A 24,619-nucleotide genomic window follows, 5' to 3' on the forward strand; every position below is an offset into this window, starting at 1 on the left:
GCATAAATATTTACAATGGTTATAACTTCTTCTTGGATTGATCCCTTGATCATTATGTAGTGTCCTTCTTTGTCTATTTAATAGTCTTTATTTTAAAGTCTATTTTGTCTGATATGAGAATTGCTACTCCAGCTTTCTTTTGATTTCCATTTGCATGGAATATCTTTTTCTATCCCCTCGCCGAGTGGTATTACATGGGGCCAGGAGATTAGTGGTGGTCCAATGACCTGGACTCGGCTCCCCACCTCGCAGGTTCAGGCCCAACACCCAGCTGGAGCACCAAGACCCTGCCAGCCACATGGCTCAGAAGAAAAGGAAGAAAAACAAACAAACAGATATAACCCCAAACTACCTAGTAATAGCAATACTAAACAGACAAAATCACACAAAGAAACATACACACATGGAATAGCTTCAAGATGGTGGAAGACTAAGACGTGGAAATCACCTTCCTCCCCACAAATACATCAGAAATAAATCTCCATGTGGAATAACTCCTACAGAACACCTACTGAACACTGGCAGAAGTCCTCAGACTTTTCAAAATGCAAGAAACTCCTCACATACCTGGGTAGGGGAAAAGAAAAATGAAAAAAAACAGAGACAAAATAATATGGACAGGACCAGCACCTCTGGGAAGGAGGTTGAAGGAGGAAAAGTTTCCACACACTAGGAAGCTCCTTCACTGACTGAGAATGGGGCTGGGTGGGAGGAGGGGAACTTTGGAGCCAGGGAGGAGAGCTCAGCAACAGGGGTGAAGAGGACAAATTGGAGAGATTCCTGCGCAAATGATCCCTGGTGACCTGCACTCACAAGCCTAAGAGGCTTTTCTGCTCACCCGCCAGGGTAGGTGGGGGCTGGGAGCTGAGGCTCAGGCTTTGGAGGTAGGACCCCAGGGAGAGGACTGAGGTTGGCTGCATGAATACAGCCGGAAGGGGGCTGGTGCTCCACAGTAGGCCAGGAGGGAGTCCGGGGAAAAGTATGGAACTGCCAAAGAGGCAAGGGATCATTGTTTTGCCAGGCGCGAGGAGAGAGGATTCAGAGCACCACCTAAACCAGCTACAGAGTCAGGCACATGCCATGGCTATCAGTGTGGACACCAGAGATTGGCATGAAATGATAAGGCTGCTGCTGCAGCCTCCAAGAAGCCTGTGTGCAAGCACTGGTCACTATCCATAGTTCCCCTTCCAGGAGCCTGTGCAGCCCACCACTGCCAGAGTCCCGTGATCCAGAGATGATTTCCCCAGAAAAGCACAGAGTGTGAATTGTCATGCTAGCCTCTGATGCCACAGACTTACACCCAATTTCGTACCCCTCCCTCCCATGGCCTGAGTGAGCCAGACCCCCTAATCAGCTACTATTTTAACCCCGTCCTATCTGTGTGGGGAACGGATGCCTCAGGCGACCTGCATGCAGAGGCAGGACCAAATCCAAAGCTGAACCCCAGGAGCTGTGCTAACAAAGAAGAAAAAGGGAAACCTACCCCAGTAGCCTTTGGAGCAGTGGATTAAAACTCCACAATCACCTTGATGTACCCTGCATCTGTGAAATAACTGAACAGATGATGAATCATCCCAAAATTGAGGCGGTGGACATTGGAAGCAACTGTAGACCTGGAGTTTGCTTTCTCCATCTAATTTGTTTCTGGCTTTATGTTTATTTTAGTTTAGTATTTAGAGTTTATTATCATTGATAGACTGGTTTATTGATCTGGTTGCTCTCTTCCTTTTTTTAAAATATATATATTTTTTTCTTTTTTCTATTTTTGGGAGTGTGTAGGTGCATGCTTCTTCATGTGATTTTGTCTGTATAGCTTTGCTTTTACAATTTGTCCTAGTTTCTGTCTGAAGTGTGTTTTCTTTCTTTTTTTTTTTTTTTTTTTTTTTGCTGTACGTGGGCCTCTCACTGCTGTGGCCTCTCCCATTGCAGAGCACAGGCCCCGGACGCACAGGCTCACCGGCCATGGCTCACAGGCCCAGCTGCTCCGCGGCATGTGGGATCCTCCTGGACCGGGGCACAAACCCACTTCCCCTGCATCGGCAGGTGGACTCTCAACCACTGCGCCACCAGGGAAGCCCCTTTCTTTTTTTTAAAAAAATATTTTAGCACTTGTTATCATTGGTGGATTTGTTTTATCGTTTGGTTGTTTTCTTCTTTCTTTTTTTAATATTTTTTATTTTAATAATTTTATTTTACTTCTTTCTTTCTTTCTTTTCTTTTCTTTCTTTCCTTTTATCTCACTTTACTTCTGAGCCATGTGGCTGACAGGGTATTGGTGGTCTGGCCGGGTATCAGGCCTGTGCCTCTGAGGTGGGACAGCCGAGTTCAGGACATTGGTCCACGAGAGACCTCCCATCACCACATAATATCAAACAGCAAAAGCTCTCCCAGAGATATCCACCTCAACGCTAAGACCCCACTCCACTCAATAACCAGCAAGCTACAGGGTTGGACACCCTATGCCAAACAACTAGGAAGCAGGAACACAACCCCACCCATTAGCAGAGAAGCTACCTAAAATCATAATAAGATCAGAGACACGAACACACAAAACCGGATGTGGTCCTACCCACGAGAAAGACAAGATCCAGCCTCATCCACCAGAACACAGGCACCAGGCCCCTCCAATAGGAAGCCTACATAACACACTGAAGCAACATTAGCCACTGGGGGCAGACACCAAAAACAACAATGATTATGAACCTGAAGCCTGAAAAAAGGAGACCACAAACACAGTAAGTTAAGGAAAATAGAAGCCAGAGGAACACACAGCAGATGAAGAACCAAGGTAAAATCCCACCAGACCAAACAAATGAAGGGAAAGTAGTCAGTCTACCTGAAAAGAATTCATGGTAATCATAGTAAAAATGGTTCAAAATCTTGGAAATAGAATGGTGAAAATATAAGAAATGTTTAACGAGAATCTAGAAAAAATAAGGACCAAACAAACAAGGATGAACAACACAATAAAAGAAATTAAAAATCCACTAGAAGGAATCAATAGCAGAATAACTGTGGCAGAAGAATGGATAAGTGACATTGAAGATAAAATAGTAGAAATATATACTGCAGAACAGAATAAAGAAAAAAGCATTGAGGACAGTCTCAGTGACCCCTGGGACAACACGAAATGCACCAACTAGCGAATTATAGGGGTGCCAGAGGAAAAGAAGGGGACTAAGAACATATTGGAAGAGATTATAGTTGAAAACTTCCCTAATATGGGAAGGAAATAATTAATCATGTCCAGGAAGCACAAAGAGTCCCATACAGGATAAATTCAAGAAGAAACACGCCAAGACACATAATACTCAAAGTATCAAAAATTAAATACGAAGAAAAAATATGAAAAGCAGCAAGGGAAAAACAATAATAACATACAACAGAATCCCCATAAGGTTAACAGCTGATCTTTCAGCAAAAGCTCTGCAAGCCAGAAGGGAGTGGCAGGACATATTTAAAGTGATGAAATGGAAAAACCTACAACCAAGATTACTCTGCCCACCAAGGATCTCATTCAGATTCAATGGAGAAATTAAAATATTTACAAAGAAGCAAAGCTAAGAGAATTCGGCACCACCAAACCAGCTTTACAACAAATACTAAAGGAACTTCTGTAGGCAGGAAATGCAAGAAAAGGAAAAGACCTACAATAACAAACCCAAAACAATTAAGAAAATGGTAATAGGAACATTCATATTGATAACTACCTTAAATGTAAATAGATGAAATGCTCCAACAAAAAGACATAGACTGGCTAAATGGATACAAGAACAACACCTGTATATATACTGTCTATAAGAGACACACTTCCGACCTAGGGACACACACATACTGAAACTGAGGGGATGGAAAAAGATATTCCATACAAAGGGAAATCAAAAGAAAGCAGGTGTAGCAATTCTCACATCAGACAAAATAGACTTTAAAATAAAGTCTACTTCAAGAGACAAAGAAGGACAGTACATAATGATCAAGGGATCAATCCAAGAAGAAGATACACCAATTGTAAATACACATGCACCCAATATAGGAGCACCTGAATACATAAGGCAAATGCTAACAACCAAAAGGGGGAAATGAACAGTAACACAATAATTGTAGGGGACTTTAACACCCCACTTTCACTAATGAACAGATCATCCATAATGAAAATAAATAAGGAAATACAAGCTTTAAATGTTACATTAAACATGCTGAAATTAAGTGATATTTATAGGACATTCCATCCAAAAACAACTGAATACACTTTCTCCTCAAGTGCTCATGGAACATTCTGCAGGATAGATCATATCTTGGGTCACAAAACAAGCCTAGGTAAATTTTAAAAATACTGAAATCTTATCCTGTATCTTTTCTGACCACAGCACTATGAGATTCGATATCAATTACAGGAAAAAAATTGTAAAAAATACAAATACATGGAGGCTAAACAATACACTATTTAATACACAAGAGATCACAAGAAATCAAAGAGGAAATCAAAAAATACCTAGAAACAAATGACAATGAAAACACAATGACCCAAAACTGATGGGACGAAGCAAAAGAAGTTCTAAGAGGGATGTTTATAGAAATACAATCCTACCTCAGAAAACAAGAAACATCTCAAATGAACAACCTAACCTTCACCTCACGCAATTAGAGAAAGTAGAACAAGAAAAACCCAAAGTTAGCAGAAGGAAAGAAATCATAAAGATCAGATGAGAAATAAATGAGAAAGAAATGAAGGAAACAATAGCTAAGATCAATAAAACAAAAAGCTTGTTCTTTGAGAAGATAAACAAACTTAATAAAATATTACCCAGACTCATCAAGAAAAAAGGTAGAAGACTCAAATCAACAGATTTACAAATGAAAAAGGAGAAGTAACAACGAACACTGCAGAAATACAAAGGATCATGAGAGTTTACAACAAGCAACTATATGCCAATAAAATGGAAAAGCTGGAAGAAATGGACAATTTCTTAGAAAAGCACAAACTTCTGAGACTGAATCAGGAAGAAATAGAAAATATAAACAGACCAATCACAAGCACTGCAATTGAGACTTTGATTAAAAATCTTGCAGCAAACAAAAGCCCATGACCAGACGGCTTCACAAGCGAATTCTATCAAACATTTAGAGAAGAGCTAACACCTATACTTCTCAAAATCTTCCAAAATATAGCAGAGGGAGGAACACTCCCAAACACATTCTACGAGGCTACAATCACCCTGATGCCAAAACCAGACAAAGATGTCACAAAGAAAGAAAACTACAGACCAGTATCACTGATGAACATAGATGCAAAAATTGTCAACAAAACCGTAGCAAACAGCATCCAACAGCACATTAAAAGTATCATACACCATGATCAAGTGGGGTTTATCCCAGGAATAAAAGGTGTCTTCAGTATACACAACTCAATTGATGTTATAAGGCACTTTAAACAAATTGAAGGACAAAAACCATATGATCATCCCAATAGATATAGAAAAAGCTTTCGACAAAATTCAACACCCATTTATGATAAAAATCCTCCATAAAGTAGGCATAGTGGGAACTTACCTCAACATAATAAAGACCATGTATGCCAAACCCACAGCCAGCATCATTCTCAATGGTGAAAAAGTGAAACCATTTCCACTAAGATCAGGAATAAGACAAGGTTGCCTATCCTTACTACTATTATTCAGCATAGTTTGGGAAGTTTTAGCCACAGCCATCAGAGAAGAAAAAGAAATAAAAGAATCCAAATTGCAAAAGAAGAAGTAAATCTATCACTATTTGCAGATGACATGATATTATAAATAGAGAGTCCTAAAGATGCTACCAGAAAACCAGTAGAGCTACTCAATGATTTTGGTAAAGTATCAGGATACAAAATTAATACACAGAAATCTCTTGCATTCCTATACATTAATGATGAAAAATATGAAAGAGAAATTAAAGAAACACTCCCATTTACCATCTCAACAAAAAGAATAAAATACCTAGGAATAAACCTACCTATGAATACAACAGATCTTTATACAGAAAACTATAAGACACTGATGAATGAAATTAAATATGATACAAACAGATGGAGAGATATACCATGTTCTTGCATTGGAAAAATCAACATTGTGAAAATGACCATACTACCCAAAACACTCTACAGATTCAATGCAATCCATATCAAATTACCAATGACAGTTTTCACAGAACTAGAACAAAAATTTTCACAATTTCTATGGAAACACCGAAGACACAGAATAGCTGAAGCAATCTTGTGAAAGAAATATGGAGCTGGAAGAATCAGGCTCCCTGACTTCAGACTATACTACAAATCTACAGTAATCAATACAGTATGGTTCTGACACAAAAGCAGATATATAGAGCAATGGAACAGAATAGAAATCCCAGAGATAAACCCATGTACATACGGTCACTTATCTTTGATAAAAGAGGGAAGAATATACAACAGAGAAAAGACAGCCTCTTCAATAATGTGCTTGGACTATGGATAGCTACATGTAAAAGAATGAAAATAGTACACTCCCTAACACCATACAGAAAAATAAAGTCAAGGTGCATTAAAGACATAAATGTAAGGTGAGAAACTATAAAACTCTTAGAGGAAAACATAGGCAGGACACTCTATGACACAAATCACAGCAAGATCCTTTTTGATCCACCTCCTAGAGAAGTGGAAATAAAAACAAAGATAAACAAATTGGACCTAATGAAACTTAAAAGCTTCTGCACAGCAAAGGAAACCATAAAGAAGATGAAAGGACAGCCCTCTGAATGGGAGAAAATATTTGCAAATGAAGCAACTGACAAAGGATTAATCTCCAAATTTTACAAGCAGCTTATGCAGCTCAATATGAAAAAAACAAACAACCCAATCCAAAATGGGCAGAAGACCCAAATAGACATTTCTCCAAAGAAGACGTACAGATTGCCAACAAACACATGAAAGGATGCTCAACATCCCTAATCATTAGAGAAATGCAGATCAAAATTATAATGAGCTATCACCTCACACTAGTCAGAATGGCCATCATCAATAAATCTACAAACAATAAATGCTGGAGAGGGTGTGGAGAAAAGGGAACCCTCTTGCACTGTTGGTGGGAATGTAAATTGATACAGTCACTATGGAGAACAGTAGGGAGGTTCCTTAAAAAACTAAAAATAGAACTACCATACGACCCAGCAATTCAACTACTGAGCATATACACCGAGAAAATCATAATTCAAAAGAGTCATGTACCACAATGTTCATTGCAGCTCTATTTACAATAACCAGGATATGGAAGCAACCTATGTGGCCATTGACAGATGAATGGAAAAACAAGATGTGGCACATATATACAATGGAATGTTTCTCAGCCATAAAAATAAATGAAATTGAGTTATTTGCAGTGAGGTGTATGGACCTAGACTCTGTCATACAGAGTGAAGTAAGTCAGAAACAGAAAGACAAATACCATATGCTAACACATATATATGGAGTTTAAAAAACAAAAAAAAAAAGTGGTTTTGAAGAACCTAGGAGCAGGACAGGAATAAAGACGCAGACATAGAGAATGAACTTGATTACATAAGGAGGGGGAAGTGTAAGATGGACGAAGTGAGACAGTGGCATGGACTTATATATACTACCAAATGTAAAATAGATAGCTAGTGGGAAGCAGCTGCATAGCACAGGGAGATCAGCTCAGTGCTTTGTGACCCCCTAGAAGGATGGGATAGGGATGGTGGGTTGGAGATGCAAGAGGGAGGAAATATGGGGATATATGTTTATGTATAGCTGATTCACTTTGTTATAAAGAAGAAACGAACACACCATTGTTAAGCAATTTTACTCCAATAAAGATTTTAAAAAAGAAATATACACACACTCATAAAGCTAAAAAAAACAAACAACTAAAAATTAAAAAATAACTAACAGACAGAACCCTAGGATAAATGGTAAAAGCAAACCTAAACAGAGAAGATCACACAAAGAGACATAAACATACACACTCACAAAAAGAGAATAAAGGTAAAAAATAAAAATATATTTAAAAGATAATAAATTTAAAAAGTAAAATTAAATTTAAAAAAAGGAAGAGAGCAACCAAACCAATAAATAAATCCACAAATTATAACAAGCACTAAAATCTAAACTGTGATAAATGTAAAACCATAAACCAATCAGACGCAGAAAGCAAACCCAAAGGCTAAAGTTGCTCCCAAAGTCAACCGCCTCAATTTTGGGAACATTCTTTGTCTATTCAGGTATTGTTCAAATGCAGCATTTTTCAAGTTGATTGTGGGGATTTAATCTGCTTGTCCTCAGGCTGCACGAAGTAATTCCCCCTTCTTTTCTTTGCACAGCTCCTGGGTTTCAGCTTTCGTTTTGGCCCTGCCTCTGCATTTAGGCTGCCCTCAGGCATCTATTCCCCTCACAGACTGGAGGGATTAAAGCAGCAGCTGATTAGGGCTCTATTGCTCACTCAGGCTGTATTGAGGGAGGGGTACGGTAGTTATAATTAGAATGCAGGGAGAACCTGTGGTGGGAGAAGCCAGCATAACTTCGTCACAGCCTGAGGCACGCAGTGTGTTCTCCAAGGGGAAGTTTCCCTGGATCACGGGACCCTGGCAGTGGCATGCTGCACAGGTTACCAGGGTGATGTGGGTAGTGACCTGTGCTTTCACACAGGATTCTTGGTGGCAGCAGCGGTGGTGTTAGCCATCCATGCTCATCTTTGCAGTCCGAGATGTTAGCCACATCTTGCACCCATCTCTGGAGCTTGCTTAGGTGGTACTCTGCCTTCTGTGGGCACACAGTGGGAATACTCTCTCCTTGCTCACCACTAAACAATGGTCTCTTGCCCCTCCAGCAGGTCCAGACTTTTTCCCGGACTCCCTGCTGGCTAGCTCTAGCACACTAGCCCCCTTCAGGCCATCTTCATGCAACTAACCCTAGTCCTCTCCCTGGGGTTTGACCTGCAAAACTTGAACCTCAGGTCCCAGCCTCCACCTGTGGTGGTTGGTCAGAGATAATCATCTCAGGTTTGTGAGTGCTAGTTAGCACCGATCCTCTGTGAGGGAATCTCTCTGCTTTGCCCTCTGCACCCTCCTCCATGGCTCCAAAGCTTCCCCCCTGGCCACTCTTCATCCCCGCCACTGAAGGGGCTCCCTAGTGTGTGGAAACTTCTCCTCTTTCACAGCTCCTTCCCAGATGTTCAGGTCCCGTCCCTGTTCTTTTTTCTCTGTTTATTTCTTTTTTCTTTTGCCCTGCCCAGGTATGTGGGGATTTTCCTCTTTTTGGAAGTCTAAGATCTTCTGCCAGCTTTCAGTAGGTGTTCTGTAGGAGTTGTTCCACATGTAGATGTATTTGTGGAGAGGAAGATGATCTCCATGTCTTAACCCTCCACCATCTTGAAGGTCCTCTCTGTTTTTGCTATTTGTCTTGGGTTTCATTTGTTTGTTTTCATTTTTTTTAATTTCATTTTTTTTCTTTTTTCTCTGGCCGCACTGTGCAGCTTATGGGCTCTTGGTTGTAGAGCCTGGGATCAGGCCTGAGCCTCCATGGTGGGAGCACTGAATCCAGGACAGTGGACCACCAAAGAATTCATGGGCACAGAGAATATTAATCAGTGTGCATGCTCCCAGAGGTATCCATATCATCACCAAGACCTGTCCCCACACAGCTGCTTGCAGGTTCCAGTGTTGGACACCTAATGCCAAACAACCAGCAAGACAGGAACACAGACCCATGCATCAGCAGACAGGCTGCATGAAGTGGTATTAAGCTCATAGACACCCCAAAACAGTTCACCTGATGTGGCCCTGGCCTTCAGAGGGAAAAGACTCAGCACCACCCACCAGAGCACAGGTAACAATCCCTCCCACCAAGAAGCCTAAACAAGCCCCTGGACCAACCTCACCCACAAAGGGGCAGATACCAGAAGCAAGAAGAGCTATGACCCTGCAGCCTGATGAAAGGAGACAATAAACACAGTAGCTTAGACAAGATTAGATAACAGAGAAATATGTTGCAAATGAAGGGGCAAGGTAAAATCCCACAAGACCAAATAAATAAAGAAGAAACAGGCAATCTACCTGAAAAAGAATTCAGGGTAATGATAGGAAAGATGATCCAAGATCTCAGAAATAGAATGGAGGTTCGGGTTGAGAAGATACAAGAAATGTTTAACAAGTGCCTAGAAGAACTAAAGGACAAACAATCAGTGGTGAATAGCACAATAACTGAAATGAAAAATAAAATAGAAGGAATCAATAGCAGAAAAACTGAGGTAGAAGAATGGATAAGTGTGTTAGAAGATAGAATGGTGGAAATCACTCCCACAGAACAAAGAAAAAAGAATGAAAAGAATTGGGGACAGTCTCAGAGACCTCTGGGACAACATTAAATGCACCAACATTCGAATTATCGGGGTCCCAGAAGAAGAAGAGAAAAACAGGATCTGAGAAAATATTTGAATAGATTATAGTTGAAAACTTCCCTAACATGGGAAAGGAAATAATCAAGTCCAGAAAGAACAGAGAGTCCCATACAGGATAAACTTAAGGAGAAACATACCAAGACACATATTGATCAAACTAACAAAAAATTAAATACAAAGAAAAAACATAAAAAGCAGCAAGAGAAAAGCAACAAATGACATACATACAAGGGAATCCCCATAAGGTTATCAGCACATTTTTCAGCAGAACCTTTGTAGGGCAGAAGAAAGTTACATAATATACTTAAACTGATGAAAGGGAAAAACCTACAACCAAGATTAATCTACCCAGCAAGGATTTAATTCAGATTTGACAGAGAAATCACACGATATACAGAAAAGCAAAAGCTAAGAGAATTCAGCACCATCATACCAGCTTTACAACAACTGTTAAAGGAAATTCCTTTAGCTCTCCAAGAGCCAAAGGAACTTCTCCAGGAGGGAAACACAAAAGAATAAAAAGATCTACAAAAATGAAGCCACAATTAAGAAAATGACAATAGGAACATACAAATCAATAAGTACCATAAATGTAATTGGATTAAATGCTCAAACCAAAAGATACAGACTGGATGAATGGATACAAAAACAAGACCCATATATATGCTATCTACAAGAAACCCACTTCAGACCTAGGGACACATACAGACTGAGAGTAAGGGGATGGAAAAAGATATTCCATGCAAATGGGAATCAAAAGAAAGTTGGAGGAGCAATACACATATCAGACAAGATAGACTTTAAAATAAAGACTATTAAAAGAGACAAGGAAGGACACTACATAATGATCATGGGATCAAGCCAAGAAGAAGATATAACCATTGTAAATATTTATGCACCCAAACTAGGAGCACCTCTATAAATGAAGCAAATGCTAACACTTATAAAGGGGAAATCAACAGTAACACAATAATAGTGGGGGGCATTAACACCCCACTTACACCGATGGACAGATCGTCAAGACAGAAAATGAATAAGGAAACCCAAGCTTTAAATGACACAAGAGACCAAATAGACGTAATTTATATTTATGGGACATTCAAACCAAAAGTGGCAGAACACACTTTATTCTCAAGTGCTCACAGACCATTCTCCAGGATAGATCACATCCTGGGTCACAAATCAAGCCTCAGTAAATTTAAGAAAATTGAAATTGTATAAATCATCTTTTCCTACCACAATCCTATGAGATTATAAATCAATTACAGGAAAAAAGAACTGTTAAAAATACAAACATATGGAGGCTAAACAATATGCTATGAAATAACCAAGAGATCACTGATGAAATCAAAGAGGAAATGAAAACATACATAGAGACAAATGACAATGAATACATGATGACCTAAAATGTACAGGATGCAGCAAAAGCAGTTCTAATAGGGAAGTTTACAGCAACACAATCCTACCTCAAGAAACAAGAAAAATCTCAAATAAACAACCTAACCTTACACCTAAAGCAATGAGAGAAAGAAGAACAAACAAAACCCAAAGTTAGTAGAAGGAAAGAAATCATTAATATTAGAGCAGAAACAAATGAAATAGAAATGAAGAAAACAATAGCAAAGATCAATGAAACTAAAAGCTGGTTTTTTGAGATGATAAATGAAACTGATAAACATTTAGCCAGACAGACTCATCAGGAAAAAAAAATGGAGAGGACTCAAATCAATAAAATTAGAAATGCAAAAGGAGAAGCTACAATTGACACCACAGAAATGCAAAGGATCATAAGAGACTACTACAAGAAATTATATGGCAGTAAAATGGAAAACCTGGAAGAAATGGACAGTCTTAGAAAAGTACAACCTTCCAAGGCTGAGCCAGGAAGAAATAGAATATATGAAGAGACCAATCACAAATAATGAAATTGAAACTGTGATTAAAAATCTTCAAACAAACAAAAGTCCAGGCCCAGATGGCTTCACAGGAGAATTCTATCAAACATTTAGATAAGAGCTAACACAGAGCCTTTTCAAACTATTTCAAAAATCTGCAGTGGACAGAACACCCCCCAATTCATTCTATGAGTCCACCATCACCCTGATACCAAAACCAGACAAGGATATAACAAAAAGAGAAAATTACAGGCCAATATCACTGATGAACATAGATGGAAAAATCCTTAACAAAACACTACCAAACCAAATCCAACAACATATTATAAGGGTCATACACCATGACCAAGTGGGATTTATCCCAGGAATGCAAGAATTCTTCAATATATGCAAATCAATCAATGTGATACACCATATTAACAAATTGACAAATAAAAACCATATGATCACCTCAATAGATGGAGAGAAATATTTTGATAAAATTCAATACACATTTATGATAAAAACTCTCCAGAAAGTGAGCCCAGAGGACATATCATTCCTATAGGTGAAAAACTGAAAGCACTTCCTCTAAGATCAGGAAGAAGACAAGGGTGTCATTCTGACCACTATTATTCAACATAGTTTTGGAAGTTCTATCCATGGCAATCAGAAAAGGAAAAGAAATAAAAGGAATCCAAATTGGAAAAAACGAAGTAAAACTGTCACTGTTTGCAGATGACATGATACTATACATAGAGAATCCTAAAGATGCCACCAGAAAACTATTAGAGTTAATCAATGAATTTGGTAAAGTAGCAGGATACAAAATTAATGCACAGAAATATGTGACATTCCTATATACTAATGATGAAAAATCTGAAAGTGAAATCAAGAAAACACTCCCATTTACCATTGCAACAAAAATTGTAAAATATCAAGGAATAAACCCACGTAAGGAGGCAAAAGACCTGTATGCAGAAAACTATAAGATACTGATGAAAGAAATGAAAGACAGTACAAACAGATGGAGAGATATACCATGTTCTTGAACTGGAAGAATCGATACTGTGAAAATGACTATACTACCCAAAGCAGTCTACAGATTCAATGCAAACCCTATAAAATTACCAATGGAATTTTTCACAGAACTAGAGCAAAGAAAAATTACATTTTGTATGGTAACACACAACAACCCGAATAGACAAAGGATTCTTGAGAAAAGTGGAGCTGGAGGAACTAGGCTATGTGCCTTCAGACTATATTACAAAGCCAAAGTAATCAAGACAGTATGGTGCTAGCACAAAAACAGAAATATAGATCAATGGAACAGGATAGAAAGCCCCCAGATAAATATACACACCTACTAATCTTTGACAAAGGAGTCAAGAATATACAATGGAGAACAGACAGTCTCTTTAATAAGTGGTGCTGGGAACTCTGGACAGTTACATGTAAAAGAATGAAATTAGAACACTCCATAACGTGATACAAAAAAATGAAAAAAAATGGGTTAAAGACCTATATGTAACACCTGACAGTATTAAACTCTTAGAGGAAAACATTGGCAGAACACTTTATGACATAAATTGCAGCAAGATCTTTTTGACCTACTTCCTAGAGTAATGAAAATAAAAATAATAAATAAACAAATGCAACCGAATTCAACTTAAAAGCTTTTGCACAGCAAAGAAAACCATAAACAAGATGAAAAGACAAGCCTCAGAATGGGAGAAAACAGTTGCAAATGAAGCAACTAACAAAGGATTAATCTCCAAAATATACCAGTGGCTCATGCAGTTCAATATCAAAAAAACAAATACAACCCTATCAAAAAATGGGCAGGGGCTTCCCTGGTGACACAGTGGTTGACAGTCTGCCTGCCGATGGAGGGGACACGGGTTTGTGCCCCAGTCAGGGAAGATCCCACATGCCACAGAGTGGCTGGGCCTGTGAGCCATGGCCACTGAGCCTGCACGTCCAGAGCCTGTGCTCCGCAATGGGAGAGGCCACAACAGTGAGATGCCCGTGTACGGCAAAAAAAAAAGAAAAAAGAAAAAAAAACACAACATGCAGATGGCCATAAAACACATGAAAATATGCTCAACATCACTCATTATTATAGAAATGCAAATCAAAACTACAATGAGGTGCCACCTCCCACTGGTCAGAACAGCCATTACCAAAAAATCTACAAACAATAAATGTTGGAGAGGGTATGGAGAAATGGGAACACTCATGCACTATTGATGGGAATGTAGACTGAGAGAGCCACAGTGGAAAAGAGTATGGAGGTTCCAAAAAAAAACTAAAAATAGAACTACCATATGACCCAGCAATCCCACTACTGGGAATACACACTGCAAAAACCACAATTCAAAAAGACACATGCATGCCAAAGTTCACTGCAACTCTATTTACAATAACCAGGACATGGAAGCAACCTAAATGTCCATCAACAGAGGAATCAATAAAGAAGATGTGGTACATCTATACAATGGAATATTACTCAGCCATAAAAAGGAACAAAATTTGGTCATTTGTAGAGACATGGATGGACCTAGAGAGGGTCATACAGAGTGAAGTAATTCAGAAAGAGAAAAACAAATATTGTATATTAATGCATATATGTGGAATCTAGAAAAATGGCATAGATGACCCTCTTTGCAAAGTAGAAACAGAGACACAGAGGTAGAGAGCAAATGTATGGACACCGAGGTGGAAAGGGGGATGGGAGGAATTGAGAAATTGAGATTGACACATATACACTATTGATATTATGTATAGAATTGATAATTACAGCCAATATCGTCCTCAATGGTGAAAAACTGAAAGCATTTCCACTAAGATCAGGAACAAGACAAGGTTGCCCACTCTCACCACTCTTATTCAACATAGTTTTGGAAGTTTCAGCCACAGCAATCAGAAAAGAAAAGGAAATAAAAGGAATTCAAATCAGAAAAGAAGAAGTAAAGCTGTCACTGTTTGCAGATGACATGATACTATACATAGAGAATCCTAAAGATGCTACCAGAAAACTACTAGAGCTAATCAATGAATTTGGTAAAGTAGCAGGATACAAAATTAATGCACAGAAATCTCTGGCATTCCTATACACTAATGATGAAAAATCTGAAAGTGAAATCAAGAAAACACTCCCATTTACCATTGCAACAAAAAGAATAAAATATCTAGGAATAAACCAACCTAAGGAGACAAAAGACCTGCATGCAGAAAATTATAAGACATGGATGAAAGAAATTAAAGATGATACAAATAGATGGAGAGATATACCAGGTTCCTGGATTGGAAGAATCAACATTGTGAAAGTGACTATACTACCCAAAGCAGTCTACAGATTCAATGCAATCCCTATCAAACTACCACTGGCATTTTTCACAGAACTAGAACAAAAAATTTCACAATTTGTATGGAAACACAAAAGACCCCGAATAGCCAAAGCAATCTTGAGAACGAAAAGTGGAGCTGGAGGAATCAGGCTCCCTGACTTCAGACTATACTACAAAGCTACAGTAATCAAGACAGTATGGTAGTGGCACAAAAACAGAAAGATAGATCAATGGAACAGGATAGAAAGCCCAGAGATAAACCCACGCACATATGGTCACCTTATCTTTGATAAAGGAAGCAGCAATGTACAGTGGAGAAAGGACAGCCTCTTCAATAAGTGGTGCTGGGAAAACTGGACAGGTACAAGTAAAAGTATGAGATTAGATCACTCCATAACACCATACACAAAAATAAGCTCAAAATGGATTAAAGACCTAAATGTAAGGCCAGAAACTATCAAACTCTTAGAGGAAAACATAGGCAGAACACTCTATGACATAAATCACAGCAAGATCCTTTTTGACCCACCTCCTAGAGAAATGGAAATAAAAACAAAAATAAACAAATTGGACCTAATGAAACTTCAAAGCTTTTGCACAGCAAAGGAAACCATAAACAAGACCAAAAGACAACCCTCAGAATGGGAGAAAATATTTGCAAATGAAGCAACTGACAAAGGGTTAACCTCCAAAATTTATAAGCAGCTCATGCAGCTCAATAACAATAAAACAAACAATCCAATCCAAAAATGGGCAAAAGACTTAAATAGACATTTCTCCAAAGAAGATATACAGACTGCCAACAAACACATGAAAGAATGCTCAACATGGCGTGCACCTGGCGAGCGATGGCGCCGGATGCGGGCGCCCCGGGATAGCGCGGGCTAGGTGGCGGCGCCCGGCTGGGGCAGCAATGGAGCTCCTTCGGCTGCTGCTCCTGGCTGTGTTGGCGTCGGAACCGGCGGCGGCCGCCGGAGCCGAGACCGTTGGGAACTCCAGCGAGGACTCTCCTTCCCAATGCCTCGGGAACAGGCACTGACAAAGGACTGGTTTTCATTCTTAAACCAGAGCAGAGTATATGCACTTGGCACTTGGAGACTTCAGACCCTGAGCCTGTCCAAAATGTGGCCATTCCACTCTCCTACTCGGAAAGCGATCCTATCCCTGGTGGTTGTAATTTGGAGTTTGATTTAGATATCGATTCCAACATTTACCTGGAGTATAATTTCTTTGAAACAACTATCAAATTTGCTCCAGCAAACCTAGGTCATGCGAGAGGCGCAGATGCTCCGCCGTGTGACGTCAAGACGGGCCAGGACTCCAGGTGGAGGTTACAGTATGACGTCTATCAGTATTTTTTGCCGGAGAACGACCTCACTGAAGAGGCATTGCTAAGGCACCTGCAGAGGATGGCCGAGGTGCCTCAGGTGCAGGCCAATGCTCTCAAGGTGGTTACCCTAACAGCTGATCATAAGACAAGTGTTTCTTTCTCCTCCCTCCGTGGACAAGGTGTCATTTACAACGTCATCGTTAGGGATCCATTTCTAAATACGTCTGCAGCTTACGTCCCTGCTCACACGTACGCTTGCAGCTTTGAGGCAGGGAAGGATAATTGTTCTTCCCTTGGAAGAGTATCTACCAAAGTGTTCTTCACTCTTTTTGCCCTGCTTGGTCTCTTCATCTGTTTCTTTGGACACAGATTCTGGAAAACAGAACTATTCTTTATAGGCTTTATCTTCATGGGATTCTTCTTTTATATACTGATTACAAGACTGACACCTATTAAGTATGATGTCCACCTGGTTCTGACAGCCGTTGCCAGAAGTGTCGGTGGGATTTTCTTGGTCGCTGCTTGGTGGCGATTTGGAATCCTCGTGCTCTGCATGCTGTGTGTTGGACTGGTGCTGGGGTTCCTTGTCTCATCAGTGACTTTCTTCACTCCACTGGGAAACCTAAAGATTTTCCGTGATGACTCAGTGTTCTGGGTGACCTTCTCTTGTATAGCTATTCTCATTCCAGTGGTTTTCATGGGCTGCCTAAGAATACTGAACATACTGAGTTGTGGATTCATTGGCTCCTATTCGGTGGTCTTGGCCGTTGACAGTTACTTGTACACAAGCCTTTCCTACATCACTTTGAACGTACTGAAGAGAGTGCTCCACGTGGATTTCCGCAGAGCTTTCATAAATGTGCCTTTTCAAACGAATGACTTTATTATCCTGGCAGTATGGGGCATGCTGGCTGTAAGTGGAATTACTTTACAGATTCGAAGAGAAAGAGGGCAACCGTTTTTCCCTCCCCACCCATACAAGTTATGGAAGCGAGAGCGTGAGCGCAGAGTGACGAACATCCTGGACCCCAGCTACCACATCCCTCCGCTGAGAGAGAGGCTCTACGGCCGATTAGCCCAGATCAAAGAGCTCTTTCAGAAGGAACAGCCAGCCGGTGAAAGAACGCCCCTGCTTCTGTAGATGCGGAGGGCTTGGTCAGTGCAATCTTGAAGTACAACCCAGGTACCGCCTCAGATTGGGTGTTGCTGCCTTGCTGCTTCAGCAGTCTCTGGGGTAAGTCTGCTAAGAAACCAGCTTCTGTGTCCGTGCTTTGTACAGTATTGTGGTCTCCTTACTGATACAGGGTATACCAGGGAGATGACAGTAATTCTAAGTGAGAGGGAGAAAGATGGCCAAAAAGTTGGTGGTAGGGAGGTTCTTCCTTATTATAAAATACGTAAGGAGTTACCTTTTGGTTTACAAATATATGTCAACTTATTCCATTAAATAGATACACTTAAAAAAAAAAGGAACTTGAAAACAGTGGTTCTCTTGTAAAGCCCTGGTGTTTTTTTGTTTTTTTTAATAACACCTTGAACAATTCTGTCACCTGAGTCTGTCCAAACTCGGGGGCCAGGACATGGTGAGTGGTTTAATTTAAGGGTTGGATTGAACTTTTATTTGTCACTGTGTTTGGAGCTTTGGGAATTTGAAACTGGGCCTTTGAACTTCGGAGTACAAAACAGGGAAAACTAACTTATTTTCTTACTAATAGCAGTCTGATTACTTAGTTGCATCTTTCTTAGTATTATATATTATCAAAAAGTACCCTTCTTTTGTTTATGGTAAAATACATATTTACTGTATCGATCATTTTTTAAGTATATAGTTCAGTAGGTACCCCTCGTCTTTGCCTTTTATTGCTTAAAATGGTATTTTAAATAGCTAAATTATTCCAATTATTTGAAAGTAGCTCCATTTATATAGACAACAGAGCTTTTATATGGATGATTTATTTATATTCCAGATTAAAAAATGGCCTTTTTTTTTTCTTTCAAGACCTTTTAAAATAGTGTTGACAGCTGATCTCTAATTGAAACGGCATTCGATGACGTATGAATTGTTTTATTTTTAGGAGACAGATTGGCTCCTAGCTTCATCCATAATCCCATTAATAGGGAAACCTTTAAAAATTTGCATTTTGTAGTTCTTTCTGCTAAATTAGTTGTTAGAGCATTGGCACAGTTTCAGAAAATCTGTGCATGAAGCCTTTGTTTGTCCTGTCTGTGTTGTAAAGCACTGAGGAGGGCGTCAGAAAGGACTCAGGTGTTTAATAGAGCTGCTTTCAGTGACTTGGACTCTGTAAGGAGAGTCCCTTCAGTTTTGACTTTGTTCCACCATGAGAAAGTGCCCGATGCCCTGGGCTGCATCCCTTCTCCTCACGGCCTTTTAACTGTCAGAGCCTCTGCTGAGGAGGTTCTGCCTTGCATTTAGAGCTGGGGACTCTGACGTGCCTGAGTGGCCTTGAGGTCGGTTGTGGTTGTTGCATTCCCATTTGTAAGTTAACCGCTGTTTAAATGATGCTGCTTTTCAGAGGTTTTCAATGGACAGTAGGTTTCTGAAGTTTCGGGTAACTGGAAAATTTTCAACTTTCGCTCTTAAAAGTGTTCTGGTAAGGTTGAAACAAAATGAAAAAATGTATGCTAATCATTTCTTGCATTGAAAAGTTATACACAGGTGTTTGTTTACTATTTATTTTGTAATCTTCACTGTTTATATAACTTCAAAAACACTTAAACTTGAAGAAAAATGTGTTTTCTTAATAATTCGCTGTAGGGATTCTGGATTCTGCTGTATTGTTGTAAATTCTAACAAAGTTATATGGAATATGTGTGAATTTTTTCCTATACCATCAAAATGCACTGACAGTAAAGAGTATAAAGACAAAACACACTTTCTTGGAGGGGGGAGACATATTGTTTAAAATTTTTCATGATAATTTTTTTTTGTGAGTAATAAGTCAGTTCGTATAATTTTTTAATAATAAATACCTATTTTGAAAAAAAAAAAGAATGCTCAACATCATTAGTCATTAGAGAAATGCAACTCAAAACTACAATGAGATATCATCTCACACCAGTCAGAATGGCCATCATCAAAAAATCTAGAAACAATAAATACTGGAAAGGGTGTGGAGAAAAGGGAACACTCTTGCACTACTGGTGGGAAGGTGAATTGGTACAGCCACTATGGAGAACAGTATGGAGTTTCCTTAAAAAACTACAAATAGAACTACCATATGACCCAGCAATCCCACTACTGGGCATATGCCCTGAGAAAACCATAATTCAAAAAGAGTCATGTACCAAAATGTTCATTGCAGCTCTATTTACAATAGCCTGGAGATGGAAACAACCTAAGTGTCCCTCACTGGATGAATGGATAAAGAAGATGGGGCACATATATACAATGGAATATTACTCAGCCATAAAAAGAAATGAAATTGAGCTATTTGTAATGAGGTGCATAGACCTAGAGTCTGTCATTCAGAGTGAAGTAAGTCAGAAAGAGAAAGACAAATTCTGTATGCTAACACATATATATGGAATTTAAGAAAAAAAAAAGGCATGAAGAACCTAGGGGTAAGACAGGAATAATGACACAGACCTACTAGAGAATGGACTTGAGGATATGTGGAGCGGGAAGGGTGAGCTATGACAAAGTGAGAGAGAGGCATGGATATATATACACTACCAAACATAAAGCAGTTAGCTAGTGGGAAGCAGTCACATAGCACAGGGAGATCAGCTCGGTGCTTTGTGACCACCTGGAGGGATAGGGAGGGTGGGAGGGAGGGAGATGCAAGAGGGAAGAGATATGGGAACATATGTATATGTATAACTGATTCACTTTGTTATAAAGCAGAAACTAACACACCATTGTAAAGCAATTATACTCCAATAAAGATGTAAAAAAAATAATTGATAACTAGTGAGAACATACTGTATGGAACAGAGAACTCTATTTTATGTACAGTGGTGACATAAATGGAAAGGGAATCCAAAAAAGAGCAGCTATATGTATATGTATAGCTGATTCATTTTTCTGTACAGTAGAAACTAACTCAACATTTTAAAGCAACCATACTCCAATAAAAATTAATTAAGAAAAAAGAACCAATGGGCCAATGTAAAAATCAAAGATGAAAATTTAAAAATACCTTGAGGGCTTCCCTGGTGGCACAGTGGTTGAGAGTCTGCCTGCCGATGCAGGGGACATGGTTTCGTGCCCGGGTCTGGGACGATCCCACATGCTGCAGAGCAGCTAGGCCTGTGAGCCATGGCCACTGAGCCTGCGCGTCTGGAGCCTGTGCTCCACAATGGGAGAGGCCACAACAATGAGAGGCCCGTGTACCACAAGAAAAATAATACAATAAGAAAATTATAAAAATACCTTGAAACAAATAAAAATGGAAACACAACTGTACAAAATATATGGGATGAAGCAAAAAAGTGTTCTAAGAGTGAAGTTCATACTGATCCAAGCAATAAATTCTCATATAAACAACCTAACCTACCAGCTAAAGGAATTAGAAAAATAAGAACAAATCCCAAAGTCAGCAGATGGAAGAAAATAATAAAGATCAAGCAGAAATAAATGAAATAGAGATTTAAAAAATAGAAAACATCAATGGAACTAAAAGCTGTTTTTTTGAAAAAATAAACAAAATAGATAAACCTTTAGCCAGAGTGATCAAGAAAAAAAAAGAAGGCACAAATAAATAAAATCATAAATAAAAGAAGAGAAAATACAACTGACATCACAGAAATGCAAAGAATCATATGAGAATACTATGATCAATTATATACCAACAAATTAGACAACCTAGAAAAAATGGATAAATTTCTAGAAACGTATTACCTTTCAAGACAGAATCATAAAGAAATAGAGAATCTGAATAGACTGATTACTAGTAACAAAATTGATTCAGTAATTTTCAAAACTCCCAAAAAGCAACTCCAAATCCAGATGGCTTCACAGGTGATTTCTACAAAACATTTAAGGAAGAGTTAATCACTATCCTTCTCAAATTATTCCAAAAAATTAAAGAGGAAGGATCACATCCAAACTCATTTTCTGCGGCCAGCTTTACCCTGATAGTAAAACCAGACAAAGATACCACACAGACACACGTGTGCATGTGAGCACCCACATCCACACACAAATTACTTGCCCCAATCCCTGGTGAACGTAGACGTAAAAATCCTCTACAAAATATTACAAACTGAATTCAACTTTACATTAGAAGGATTATACACCATGATTAAGTGGAATTCATTCCAGGGATGCAAAAAGGTTTTGAAATTTGTAAATCAATGTGATACATCATATAAACAAAAAGAAAAAGAAAAATTATATGATCATTTCAGTGGATGCAGAAAATCATTTGGGGTACACCTGAAACTACTACAACATTGTTAATCCACTATACTTCAACATAAAATAAAAATGACAAAAAAATTTGGTTTTGATGTTGACAAAATTCATTATCATTTTAACATAAAAACTCTCAACAATGTGGGTATAGAGGGAACATACCTCAACATAATAAAGGCAATATATGACAAACCTACAGCTCACAAAATATTCAATGGTTAAAAGCTGAAAACTTTCCCTCTAAGATCAGGAACACAACCAAAAAAAGCAACACTTGATGTTTTACTCAACATAGTATTGGAAGTCCTAGCTACAGCAGTTAAGCAAGAGAAAGAAATGAAAAGTATCCAAACTGGAAACAAAGAAGTAAAAATATCATTATTTGCAGATGACATGATACTATATATAGAAAACCCCAAAGACTTCAGTAAAAATCTCTTAGAATTAATAAATGAATTCAGTAAAGTTGCAAGATACAAAATTAACACACAGAAATCTGTTGCATTTCTATAAACTAATAACAAATTTTAAGAAAGTGAAATGAAGGAAACAATCCCATTAACAATTCCATCTAAAAGAATAAAATACCTAGGAATAAATTTATCAAAGGAGATGAAAGACCGCCTGTACTCTAAACACTATAAGCCATTGAGGAAACTGAAGACAACACAAATAACTGGAAATATATACTATGCTCATGCATTGAAAGAATCATTATCATTAAAATGCCATACTATCCTAAGCAATCTACAGATTCAGTGCAATCCTTATCACATACCAATGACATTTTTCACAGAACTAGAACAAATAATCCTAAATATTGTATGTAACCACAAAAGACTCCAAATAGCCAAAGCAATCTTGAGAAAGAAGAACAAAGCTCAATGTGTCAAGCTCCCAGACTTGAAACTATACTACAAAGCTATAGTAAACAAAACACTATGATACAGGCATGAAAACAGACACAAAAATCAATAGAACAGAAGTGAGAGTCCAGAAATAAACCCATGCTCATATGGTCCACTAATCTATGACACAAAGTCAAGAATATATAATAAGGAAAAGACAATCTTTTCAATAAATGGTGTTTGGTAAACTGGATGGCTTCATGCAAAAGAATGAAACTGGACCACCTTCTTATAGCATATACAAAAATAAACTCAAAATGGATTAAAGCCTTAAACATTAGACCTAAACCCATAAAACTTCTAGAAGAAAATAGGCAGTACATTCCTTGCATTGGACTTAGAAAGATTTTTTTGGATATGTCTCCTCAGGCAAGGGAAACAAAACCAAAAATAAACAAATCAGACTACATCAAACTATAAAGCTTTTTCACAGCAAAGGACTCTACCAAAAAAATGAAAAAGGAGAAGGTATCTGCAAACAGTACACCTGATAAAGGGCCAATTTCCAAAATATAAAAAGAACTCATATAAATAAGCAGAATTCAAAGATGGCTGCCCTTCAAGGTTTCCCACATCCATGGTGTACATGCCCTGAATAATCCGTGTGACTCTGAATAGAACAGATTTTGTCACCATGATTAGGTTATGTTATATTACATGGTTGGCTCTAAGAAAGTAAGATTATCCAGTTGGGCCTGACATAATCATATGAGTCTTTAATGGAAGACAGTTTTCCAGCATGAAGTTTCCTCAAACAATTAAAACTAGAACTACCATACAATTCAGCAACTGTGCTTCTGGGTATTTACTGGAAGAAAACAAAAACACTAGTTCAAAAAGATATATGCATCCCTATGTTCACTGCAGCATTATTTACAATAGCCAAGATTTGGAAGCAACCTAAATGGCTGGGTAAACCAGCCTCTGCAGAACATCTGAATGGACAATTAATGTTCCCACAACTGAGACCACTCTAGTTTTAGCAACTGTGGACTTTGGGGGCACGTACATGTGGGAGTTAGGTCAGGTCAGAGTCTCAGGTACTCCACAGTGCTCACTGAGTCCAGAGACCTAACAAGAGGTCTTGGAGGGCCTCCTAGGGAGGCTGGGGATGGCTGTGTCTCAATGTATGGGCAAGGATGCTGATAGCGGAGGCCTCAGGGAAGTTTTGTTTTTTAATTTATTTTTTAAGTTTTAAATATAATTTTTATTCTTTAATTTTTATTTTATTTTGTATTGTTATTTTTGTTTTTGTTGTTTTTTAGCTTTTTAAATTTTTTTCTATTTTGTTTTTCTCTTTTTTATGTTTTGTGTCATTTTTGTGTGTTTGCTTTCCGTTTTCATTGCTTCTTTTAG

General features: G+C 38.5%; 2 protein-coding genes across 6 annotated transcripts in view; one reads left to right on the top strand and one right to left on the bottom strand.

The window, feature by feature from the left end:
- The window catches only part of ARHGEF9 (Cdc42 guanine nucleotide exchange factor 9), a gene marked incomplete at both ends in the record, with an annotated part of 219,229 nt that overhangs the window by 101,165 nt on the left and 93,445 nt on the right, over nt 1-24,619 (bottom strand). The window lies entirely within an intron of this gene.
- Nucleotides 16,471-18,119, top strand: LOC307180034 (transmembrane 7 superfamily member 3-like; the record flags this gene model as incomplete). Its single annotated transcript, XM_079910055.1, is given in 2 exon segments — nt 16,471-16,650; nt 16,652-18,119. Coding segments are annotated over 2 exon segments (1,557 nt in total). The 5' UTR covers nt 16,471-16,561.

Source organism: Stenella coeruleoalba, assembly GCF_951394435.1.
Source record: "Stenella coeruleoalba genome assembly, chromosome: X".
Taxonomy (NCBI): Eukaryota; Metazoa; Chordata; class Mammalia; order Artiodactyla; family Delphinidae; genus Stenella; species Stenella coeruleoalba.